This window comes from Aquila chrysaetos, chromosome 24, assembly GCF_900496995.4.
Source record: "Aquila chrysaetos chrysaetos chromosome 24, bAquChr1.4, whole genome shotgun sequence".
NCBI classification, from domain to species: Eukaryota; Metazoa; Chordata; class Aves; order Accipitriformes; family Accipitridae; genus Aquila; species Aquila chrysaetos.
Window position 1 is genome coordinate 19,230,412 of NC_044027.1, and position 12,483 is coordinate 19,242,894.

General features: G+C 39.6%; 1 protein-coding gene across 8 annotated transcripts in view; it reads right to left on the bottom strand.

Moving 5' to 3' along the window:
* Positions 1 to 11,015, bottom strand: part of DENND1A (DENN domain containing 1A) — a 215,670-nt gene extending 204,655 nt beyond the window's left edge. For all 8 annotated transcript variants that reach the window (XM_030001059.2, XM_030001058.2, XM_030001055.2 and 5 more), the window contains exons 1-2: positions 10,839 to 11,015; positions 4,369 to 4,439 (exon numbers count right to left, since the gene is read on the bottom strand). Coding sequence is in view for 7 of the 8 variants with exons in the window: in XM_030001058.2 (XP_029856918.1) it covers positions 4,369 to 4,439; positions 10,839 to 10,855 (88 nt within the window). In the remaining variant the exon portion in view is untranslated. The remainder of the gene's footprint in view (positions 1 to 4,368; positions 4,440 to 10,838) is intronic.
* Between the last annotated feature and the right edge of the window lie 1,468 nt (positions 11,016 to 12,483).

A 12,483-nucleotide genomic window follows, 5' to 3' on the forward strand; every position in this document is an offset into this window, starting at 1 on the left:
TAAGGAAAGTTAGAAATTCTCCTACTGTCAGAACTACACAGCACTAAAATGCATAAAGGCAAAGACACAAACCCCACACATAGGCTACAGAATATTAAAGCCTTATATGTGAATTGGAATTTGTCTTAGTAATCAATTTTTTTTAAGTCCTAACAACCTCTCTATTCACCTGGAATGGTTGAAAGCCAAAGTTACCAGCCATACTTGTCAAAGAATTGACTTTGTTGTGCCCATCTGTCCAGTATCAGCATCCTGCTCCATCCCAATTACACCACTGCACAAAAGGCACCTGGTTAAGACTAATGAACCTAAGTCAGCCTATTAGCCAGGCTTCTGTATCGGCCTTCAAACTGCACCTTTTCCTCTGAGTCACAGTCATTACCCAGTACTTACCTGATAGTACAAAGGAAAGAATCAAAGTGTCAACAGTATAAGTTTTAGTCAATATTTTCCCTCTAACAAGATTCCATTTTTTAAATAAAACCATGACTATTTTCTCCTCTCTTCCTCAAAGTAAGTGTGTGGGAGTTGGTGCAAAGCACTAGACTTGCAAAGTTCCTATGCCTGACATACTTCTACTTGACACATACAACACAGATTTCTCCCTAGGTATTTTCCATGTACTGTCATTGTAAAGATGCAGACTCCATTCTTCCCATTCTATTTTGTTGCCGTAGACTTTTGGTGAGAAGACAACAGTGCTATTCAATGAAACTAAAAAGTAGAACATGAATGAATGCATCATTGAAGTATTAAGTGAAAAAATTCTGAATTCCAGACAGGCCAAATTAAAAAAAAAAAAAAAAAGAGTGGGAACAAAGTTAAGATAAAAGCTTTTTGTATTTTCATTCCATTTTAGGAAGTCAAATGTTCTTAAAAAAAAAAAACCAAACAAACAAAAAAACCCAAACACCACCACACACCCACACCCACTAACTTAGATTCAATTAGCTAAGGGGAATTCCCAGCTTCCACAGAAATCACAGTCATAAGGCAAAAAACTGGTTTGGTAATTGTCTTCTCTTAAGGAAGTATCTTCTTAATAACAAATATTCATCTTAATGATGTTAGTCACAGTTGCAGCTATCTTGCTTCACAGTTCTCAAAACAAAGATAACACATTCACATAAAGTGACCCAGTAAGAAAAATCTGCAAGTCCCCAAATAAGAGCTATGAACATAAAGAATAGCAAAACCACAGCTTTTAAATACAACTGAATGCTGGAATTGTATAACGTACCAAAGACTTCATGTGCCAAAAATATACAAATCACCAATGCTGAGCACAGATGATCATTATTTCTAAACAATCTAGAAGGGAAAGGACAGACAGACCGCAGCTGAGCTGATCCAGTGATCATTTCCTTTCTCAGTTCACACATTTCACTGTGGTTTGGCAGAGTTCTGCCTAGATTGGAATAAAACAATGTTTGCTTTTTCAACTTCTTTGGTTTCAATGAAGTTTTCTCTTCATACCTTATTAAGAGTACAAAACATCTTCCAGATGTTCACGAAGCTTATATTTCTAGGAATCAAATCTTAGGATCATAGGATAATTCAGGCTGGAAGGGACCTCAGGAGGTCTCTGGTCCAACCTCCTGCTCAAAGAAGGACCAGGTGTGAGATCAGATTGGGTTGTTCAGGCTGTAATCCAGTCGGGTCTTGAAAACCTCCAAAGATGGAGATGGTACAACCTCTCTCAGTGACCTGGCCCAATACTTGACTGTCCTTACAGCGAACACATTCCCAACATTGTTAGAACGCCTCTTGATTCAGTCTATGTCACTGCCTCTTGTCCTCCTGCCATGCACCTCCGTGAAGAGCCTGGATATCTCATCTTGATGAAGTCCTCATAGGTAGGGAAGGCTGCTATTCAAGTTCCCTGAAGTCTTCTCCAGGCTGAACAAGCCCAGCACTCTCAACCTCTCCTCACAGTGCAAGTGCTTTAGCTCACACACCAACTTGGTGGCCCTCCATTGAAAATGTTCCAGTTTATTAAAGTCTTTCTTGGAGCCTAGAACGTATTTTTTCCTTCTGCAGTCAACTCTCTTGATAATTAAGAGGGAGCCTTCTATATGACAGTCAATGGATAACGCTGCTTTCATTCATTTCAAAAGTTATTAACCAAATAAATATTTAATGCAAGATTGTTAACAATTACATGAGCAATAAAGCTACTTGAATGTACAATTGTCTGTCAGTAGTTAATAACACAAGTCAGTAACTCCCATATAGTAAAGCTTTTAATTGCAGCTGATATTTAACAGTCACACGGAAAACATCCTTCGCTATACACACTTTTGAATAAAACAAAATAAAGGCTTGTTTTACCATCCCACAAGCCAGTCTCCCACAGTGGGACTGTTACAGCTTTGGAGCAATTCATTCTCCACAAGACCATGTCAGAAGAGTGATATAAGAATTAAGAACATTTTAAGTGATCAATAGCACTAACTTCAAGAACAGTTGTCTTGGTTAATTTTGGGATCCATGACGCAGGAAGAAATAGCTTTTTGAACATGTCTGATAATTTGCTCCTTACACACCTTTTATACATTTTGCTTTTCTTAACAGTAACTGCTCCTTGCCATTTAACATACACTCCCTGACCGCAAAAAAGATAAGTTGATATATATTCTTGGTCTTCTGGCATAGAACAGCTAGCCAAGAAGTAGAGAAGACTACATGGAGGTCTCTAGGTCTATATTTCTAGAATAGTGATTTGCCTGGGATACAGCATAGCTGTTAAATACAATTGATGCTGCAGAGAACCAAACCACCACCTTCATTTAGAGCAAAAGGACAGAATATTTGGGGATACACAAATCTAAGACTTCTGAGAATAAAGGGCACCTCTTAAATATAAAAAAAAAAAAATTGTTGGGAAAAATCTTTTAAAATAAGATTATTCAGAGAGAATTAATAACTGCAGAATATATGAGTTGTAAAAACAATTAGAACAATTTCTTTACTGACTAAAAATTATTTCTGAAGATTTTGCACCTACAAGTGCATACAAGAAACCTAAAAACACAACTAAGTGAAACTCCCACAGAATCAGTTGCTTTATAGAACAAAATGTATACTAAATTCTCCAATTAAAAACCTGTAAAGTAGTTTCCGTGCTTTTTAACCCACCTTCCCACAGCAGGGAATTAATCCCTCCAGGGGGATGCAAACAAACTTCAAAGAGAAGATTATACCCAGACACTAGTACTGTACAATGTAATGTTTATGGTCAAATTTGTTCAGATTTTCTGGCATTAGAATCCAGGTCAGATGTGCAGAAACAAAGACTAGTTATTAAAAGGGCTCCTGCAGTTACATCAAATAGTCGTGATGGCATATAGCAGTAGGACAAGCCAAAACTGTATTCCAGTTACAACTCCTATGGAGGCTTTGGCAGTAAAGAGTTGCAGCTATTTGACTTTTGCTGATTGTAACAAACAAATACAGATATAAAAGGAGATAAGTGGCTTTCCAGTCAATAAAATATAAAAATCCTTTCTATTGGTTCATTATACCATATATACAGTACACACATGATCATTTCATAAAAGATAAAAGGGATATTAGTTCAGTATATGTTGACTAATCATAATTATTTAATTCTGACATCCCTCCTTTTTGTAACATTCTAGAGACTGATCTCATACAACAATATCTTGAACTAAATTCTGGGCTTACGAATTTCAACCTTTGCTTTTCCTGCTTATTTGATCAAGTTCATCAGGTTTAGAAAAAGTACAATCAAAATTTCACAAACATACTTACATGTTGATTTCAGCAGTTACGGGATTTCTCTAGCATAAACATAGGAATACTTGTCAAATAATATTATAGAAAAACACTTCTATAATTATGGCTTGATAACAATGTTTGGTAAAAATAGTTAACCAAATCATAAACTGCTTTCCTGCCTTATTTCTAGATAAAATAATTTGATCAAAGGAAGAATTATGGGAACAGGTAAAAATACTTCTGTAGACAAGTAAGAAAGAGGAAGTAAAAATAAATTCCACACAAGAAGTTTTAGAGTATTTTTTGTTTTAAAACTACCCATTCCTTATATGAGCAGCAGATACAAATCTGAAAATGCATTTAGTTTTTCAACCTAACGAAGAGTTATTTCTATTTTAAAAAGAGGCAAAACAGTCAAAGAAATCAGAAAATTGCCCACAATCAGGGACAGAGGCAAGAATTTCTCATTATTAGTCCTAACTGTAAAAGACTGCACAGAACCAGTGATTAAAATATCTTTAAAAGCTAGAACCGCATAATATTGAATATACTACATTATCTCACAGTACATGGTTCTTAAGAATAGTTTTAGCTAATGAAAACTAGAATTACAGTGCAAAACAGTACCTTTCCCAATGCAACTGATTCCTGAATAGGTTACTTCTGCATACACTTCAAAGGTAGTTTCCGGATTTTGTCTGAAAGGAGGGGAAAAAAGGAAAAAGAAAAAAAAAAAAAAGGTATTTAGCATATTGAGAATTTTTTTCAAGTATGCTTTCAATTACTCAGTCAAAAAGGGTTCTAAGAATGCATATGTTACAATGACAACTTGATAAACTAGATTTCTTGTTTTATAGTCTGTGATGATTTCACATCAGATCTTTCTGCCTTACTAGTATGTAAGAAGATATAACTGAAGCTCAGATGAGTCAGTATGAACAGGGTGTCTAACAAACTTCTACAGAGAAAAAAAGAATCAAAACAATAGAAATCAAGCACACAGAACCTTTAAGTCAATTCAATTGTTGTGACTAGTCTGCATTTCTAGATACTAAAATATCCCAGGCCTATCATTCAGAACTTCTTCAGAAAAAGAAAACCATGCCTTTTAAATCACTTTTCAGAATGCTACTCAGAGAGAGAAACGAGTTCTTTCAGTTCTTGGCCACAATAGTAATTTTGATTATGTGTGCAACTTGCAAAAGCAAGTTCTTTTTATCTCACCTTTACTTTCAAATGACCAAGTCAGTCACCTACATGCTAAATACAGGGATTTTTTTCAGGAAAAAAAAGTAATCCTGAATACTCTTTTCTCTTCACCAAACTGAAAACAGAGTCACGTTGTCCAACATGGGCCAAACAACCCAGATTCACATTTTCACTACTCTGACCCTTGAGTTCAACTTCATGACATGTATTTACTCAGGAAAAAAGAAAAAAAAAAAAGCTGCAGTCAAGAGGATGCAAAGTCATTTTATGCATACATTATTGGAAAACTTAAGAGGCTGTATTTAGGATGAAGACAGTTCCCCTCTTCACTACCTGTCAAAATATTTCTACCTCTTCGTCAAAAAAAGGCCATGTGAAGAATATTACAAATGCACAAGGTTTCACCTCATCAGACTCCAGAATCCTAAACCCAGAAAGCCACCAGATGCATGCAAAATAAGGAAATAGGTGCAACAGTAAAAAATGACACCAAATTCAGCTACAAAATGTAAATGAAGCTTGAGGAAAGAGACTCATTCTGCTCCAGAGTTATAAATATACCAGTAATAAAAGTAAAAAGTTAATGATATATGACTTAAGGAAAAAAAAAAAAAATTAGTGTACATTTTCAGTTCTTACTAACTCCATAAGTGTAGCTCTGGAATTACATTTCATAAGGAGCATGTAAAGGCAGCAGGTGATTGTATAAGAAAGCATATTTTGAGTTAAATTCCTGACTCTAACAATTTTAGCTACTTGAAAAATTTTTATGAGATTAAAGAGAATGACACATTAGACTGTAACTGTTTAGTTACTGCAATAAGTAACTAAACTTCTGGTTAAAACCAAGAATCAAAATTGCATAATTACTGCTCTAAATTTATGGCTGCTTGTATAGTGATAATATTGTCTCCTGTGTGTTAATGTAAACTATCTAACATTAGAAAATTGAGGTATAATTAACTTGGGCATTTTGTTAGCTCCCTTACAGCTAAGGATTAAAATAATGATAAAAACCATATCTATATATATATGCTAGAGTTCCTACCTGAATAATAATTTAAAAAATGAAACTCATCTTACCCAGCATCTCAGACCAAATATATAAACATGTCAAGCAGTTCAGCCTACTCTTCAGAGAATTGCTATTATTTTTAATCCTACTTTAACACCAAAAGGGATTAAACAAAACATTCCTAACCATGCCACAGGCCCATTTAGTGTAACTCAAGTGGCTCTAAGCCAAACCCCACACCTATTTAAATCAACAGAAAAGCTACCGTTGGTTTCAGTAGCATAGGATCACTCTCTACAGTTTCACAGAACACCTCGCAGGAGCAACAATATGGTTCACTATTCAATTAACGTTAATTTAATTTGCCACCAGTTCCCAACTGATTTGTCTTAAGTAGCCATTTTTCAGAAAACTACATTCATAAGTAATGAGAAATCTAAAATCAACAAATCAACTATTATTTTGCAGTATAAAACAAACTTGCATAATCTCTCTATGCTACTTAAGAGTTGTTGCATATAGTCTGCTTCAAATATTGAGGGTTTTAGCTACATTCCTACAATCACAGTATAGGATGAGGATGAAATGATATTCACATAACACCAGAAACATATTTTTCCTTTCACATATATTGCTGTGCAGCCTTATCTTACCCTCCTTGTTTGTGTCTTTATTTTTAGCACCATTTCCTTAATTAAAAGTTTATAAATTTTATAATATTTTTACAGCTAATGGGTAAAATAACAAACACCTTTTTAGTATTATGTTATAGAGTCTGTGTTCAAATGCTTCAGTGAAAACACTGTATAACACAGCTGGCAAGAGCACATACTACATACCAAAACTTTCAGACAAAAAGACATCACATTTTGTATTTTAATATTCCATGACAAATGTCCACTTATTTCTAGGAACAGTGAAATTAAAGTAGCTTTGCCAAGTCAGAAACTTAGTATTAAAGGCTGCATTCAACAAGCTAACACCTCAGTATGAGAATGAAGTCATTGTTGAATTCTGAATATTTTATAACTTTTCAGTGGAATTAAGGAAACAAGTCACTATGAGATTTCACACAGTTTGCAAATACAGCATAAACATGCATCATAATATGTATATTTTGCAGTCCATTTTAATGACTATTAAACTACCCTGCAGACATCTAATGCCACCTGTGCATTGTATTGAAACCTCAACCCACTGTAATCATCCACAGCATTATAACCTTAAATATACACACACACACAAAGTTTTCTTTCCTCCCAATAATTACTTAAAGACCCATGGCCAGTTATTAAGTGAACATACAGATGCAATAAAGAGAATACATAGAACATGTACGTACAAAAATACATAGTACCCCATTTATTTGGTAACTGGATGATTTCAGAAGGAAATGCAGTATTTTTTTGGAAATATAAGTTTAGGAAGGAGCTCTATGAGAAAAGAATGCTTTTATGATAAATGCTAGTTGTATGAATTACTTCAAATCTCTCTGATGTAGAAATAGAAATAGCTTTAGTATCAAAGCAATCCCTAAGAAATTCAATTTTACACTGAAATAATATAATATTTAAAATAAGGTATTTATGTACCTTTTACAACCAAAATTATTTTTTACCAAGCTGCAAGAGATTCATGCAGAATATAATTAAATAAAGTCCTTCTCCAAAGCTGTATGTATGGAAGTACATACCTTACATATCTAAAGGCCATTTCAATTTTGTCAGGAGCAATTCTTTCTACACATAGGAAGATGTACTAGCACTTATGACAGAAAGTATCATTGCACTTAAAAATTGAGGCATAAGAGAGGAGCCTGACACTGATAATTAGTTGTCTTGTAACAAGACTTAGTTGCTCAACTCTTGCAGAATAAAATTATTGGCAGAAATCTGTAATTGCTAATTCAATTCAGAAATTGCAGCTCAAACCCTGATTAATTTCCATGTATTTAACTTTTTCTGCCTGGTATTCCCTAGGTAGATAATATTACATTTCAGTATATAGCAAACTTTATGTTAAATATCAGAAAGCATTCCCAGATTAATATTAGGGATCTCTTCCGTCATCACTGAAATACAACCACCTCTGGAAAGGAACGTGCCAAGTTTTTTTATGGCACAATGCAATTCTGCTAACAGATTGATATTGACACATTAGTTAAAAAAAAAAAAAAAAAAAAAAAATTCTTTCTCTCTTGTAATGTCTTGAGTACTGAAGGCTAGCAAGAAGCAACAGCAGCCAGGTTAACTAGATTCCTATTTTACATTACCTCGCTGGCACACAGTGCCTTGCATGTACCACATGACATGCTCCAACATGAAGTTTAACCCAAGAGTGTAACCCAATACTCAATTTGCCTTTTTTTCCACCTGCTGCTATACACAAGCCAAAAGCTTGCAGGATTGTTGGCAACTTCATGTTTTCTTTCACTTCAGTCTGATGCAGCTATTGGTAACCTTCTCTAAGCAGTCTTTCACTCAAATGACTCATTACTATACATCCATCAAAAATACCTGACACATATGTCCAGGTTTCATGCAGAGTATATCACAGTGTGTGCAAGTGACTATGTGTCAAGGAGTTTAATATCCCTCATAATTATCAATCTATAGCAAGAAGCAAGAGATCCAACTACTGGATATTTGCTAGGGCTCCAACACATATTGGTGACATCAATAAAGGAGGTAGGCCTCAGTATACCCAATTATAAAATAGTTTTCTCATTCACGCTCCCACCTGCCCCAATAAGGGACCTACTTATCAACTTGAAAATCTTTGCTGGATTAAACATCCAGCTCAGAAGAGCAGATCAGAAAAACCTCTTACTCAGATAGGCTCTCTCATTCTTTATATATTTCAGGATCGTTTTGAAATTTTGTCCTTATTCTACTTGGGCACAGTGTTCTGTCTAAAGTGGAAAAAAGCAATTTATTAATTGTTGCTCAAGGCAAAGTTGCTCAATCACACAATGGACAAAATGCTTTCTTACCAAGTCCAAGAGGAATGAAAAGTAATGCTCATATGGGGTTATCACCTGTGATTTCCTGGTGACAGAGAAAGACATGGGCTTTGTCTGTAAACTTGAAAGACACGTTCACACTGAAAGACTGCACAGAAGAAGTCCTAAAGTCCATTGGCTGTAATACACACTTCTAACTGCTACATCTCCTCACTGATACCAGTGAGGTTTCCAGTTGAAGCATCTCATCCAAGTGATTACATTCACATTCAGCAAAGTGTACGCAAAGGTAAAATTAGCAATGAAAAACCCGAAGATGGTAAACACAGCTTGTGGATTCAGTATGTACACAAAAGAAACTACATTGTAAATGAGCATCGGCCTTTTAATAGATTTAAGATAAGGTTATCATAAGAAGTCATTTCAGATCATGATCTTGAAGTGATCCAAGCAAGGGTGACCACTGCAAGATCCAAAGGTGCAAGTTACAGATATATCCTGCTCTGCTGTCAAAATAGTAACAATTTTGGGTTCTACCTGTATTTGAAGGTAAGCTAAGAGTTTAACTAGTTTCTCAGACTTTGATTTTTTGTAGCAACAGTTGAGAACCCATATGCCAAAAAAGTGCAAAAATTATGGCCACAGTATCTCCCAAACATGGAAGGTGGCTTTCTGGAACCAACCAATCACCTCAGTGCTATCGTTACAAGCACTAATTACCTGCTTACATTATCCTAAAACACCTGGCTGGATATACACATACTTATGTCTATCCAGCCTATGGGCTTGGGAACATGAAGGTGTGTCATCACACTAAGGACACTACAAACTACGTCTCCTCCAGTCTCATATTCAAGTTAAACAAAAGAGGTGTAAAGTTAAAGCCCTATGTAATCTTGAAGAATACTGTGTTCAAGAAGGAAAAGGAATTGCTCAGCAGCAGCTACTGAAACTGCTGAATAAAATACAATCTAACTGGATCTCTCCACTCTATCACACCTTTCATGCACAAAGATGTCAGCACTCCCTGCTCGGTGATAGCTTTATTACACCTCTACTTGTCTCAGAGGAACTGAATTTGCCTAGAATGGCATATAAACGAACTGAGATCTTTAATGTGACAATACCAAACATACCAACAGGACTTACCAATAAATCAACTCCCAGTTTTATGAAAATTAAAAATATATTGAGAGCATGGAGCTGCAGGCCCAACACATTAATCACTTGCACCACTCTTCTCCTTCCCCCAAATCCCCTTGCTAATGCACTTTCAAGGTATCATAGCTAGACTATCCATCTTTCCTTTAGCACACGCTAACCTAGCCAAGGCGGCTTGGAACCCTCTCGACCCCACCACACCCCCAGAACAGACATCACCAGTGCAGGCAACGAAGACGTTCCCATTCCAGCAGCCCCGATCCTCCCTAAGGCCTGCACCGATAAAATTCAAACTGCCCTCACGGCCTGGCCCTACGCGCTACCACTCAGAGACCAGAAGACGGGGAGAAAGAGAGTAGACCACAGACCAGCGCTGGGTCTGAGGGCGGGAAACGGCGGTCTCCTCCCCTCCTCAGGGCAGGGGGGACGGGGGAGCGCCCCGCCCCGGGGTCCTGCCGCTGAGTCGGGGTTTGACGGCACGGGGCCCTCTGCCCTGCCGCCTCCTCCCTTCCCCGGCCCGCCAGCTGGCCGCAGGGGGGGGTGGAAGCACTCTTCCCCCTCCTTTCTCCCCCTCTTTCTCGCCCTACCCCGAGGCCTGCAGGCTCGGCCGGGGTCTCTCCCGCGCGGCCTCACAGGGAGCTGGAAGGAGGGCGGGGAAGTCCCCTTCTCGCTCTCCAGAGCCCTCCCGCTTTCCTGAGGGCCTGCAAGGGGGGGGGGGGGGGGGGCTGGAGAGCTCCGGGGGGCACTCACTTGATCCTGGATCCCATGGTCTCTGGGGGGCCGCATAGACCCGGGCCAGAGAGAGAGAGAACGAGAGAGAGAAAGGGGGGAAGGGGCCGGAGCTCGGTGGGCTGCGCTCTCTCCGCCGCTCGCCCCCTCACTCCATCCCGGCCAGCGCCGCCGTCGCCCCAGCCGAGTCACGGCGCGGCGCGGAGGCTGCCGGGAGCTGTAGTGCGGCAGGGCCGCCGGGGCGGTGGCGCGGGCGGGGCCAATGGCCGGCCGGCACCGTTGAGCCCGCCGCGCGCCCCGCTGCGTTGTCATGGCAACGCACGCTGCGCGCGCGCGAGAGAGAGAGAGAGAGAGGTCCCGCCTTGCCCCCTCCCCGCGGCGGGCGGGTGCCGGCGCTCCCCTCAGGGCGCCTCAGGCGGGAGTCCGGCGGCGGAGCGGGCAGCGCTCCTCAGCCGCCCGCCGCGCTCAGCGGCCAAAAAGCGGCCAAAAAGCAGCTAAAAAGCGGCTAGGAGTCCCACCGAGCAGGAGCGCCAGGAAGGGGGCTGAGTGGGAGACTCCTCTCCAGCGGCCGGTCGTGGAGGAGGGCTGCCTCCCTGCCCGCCACGGCGCCTCACGTCCTGTCAGTGGGAACGGAGTCGTCAGGCACCCCCCCGAACAGGGCCAAAACGCGCCACAAGCGTGATCCAGAGCCCGTAGCAATCCACTGGGGACTGATATCCAGACCAGATGAGGACCAGGACTGTCCATCCTGGAAAGCCCTGTAAAGAGGTGAGCCATCCTCACGGGGACAGTACCCGGCGTGGCAAGAAACAGACTGGCGTCCCAGGCAGAAATAAGTGTCCGATGCCTAGGGACTACAGAAGTCAAAGAAAAAAAAGGCAGAGAGGGGGGCTGTGAGCTGGTACTCTTGCAGAGCTATGATAGAACATTTTGCGCTGTTGGTCACAGAAACCAAAGCGGCTGAAAAGGCAATAAAGGATGGCTAGAAAGAATTACAAGCCCACATAAGGTCATAAAGGGGACTGGAGACTTCTCAAAAAGAAGTGAAGGAGAGATGAAATGCAGCCTGCTGAAAACAAAGCTTACGTTGACTCAAAAATTGCAGTCAGACAGATTTTGAGCTGTGCCTTATTGGAGTTGGCAAACAGGATCAAACAGGTACCCAACAATTTTCTTAAACATGTTTTACAGGAAGTTTCCGGGACGGTTGGGACAATTTCTAGTGTAATTTAACAATATCTAACTTTTTAGAGTTGGAGGCGATCTGCAGTGAGGAATAAAAAAATTAGAAATTTGGCTTAAAAAGACCTCTAAACTGCAAATCACTGTTGAAGCCAACTGCTTGGCTGAAGAATCTAGTCAGCTAGAAAGAAGGGAGAGAGAGGGAATATCCCATTTGAGACACTTTTATATACCATTTGCTCCCCAGAGAGGCTGGGTAGGGGAAATCATACCATCCTCATTCAAGTAATAAATACAGACTATGGTAAACATTTATGCAAAAAGTCCTGGAAGATTTATTCGCAGTTATAGTAAGTCAAAGAAATGTTTGGGTAGATGAGGAGGAGTGTTTCTAGTACTAATTTGAGTACTTGAGATGAGGTACTTCCACCACAGGCTTCCACCCACACCCTCTGCTGCAGGATCCTGTAAGCTCAGGCCTCAG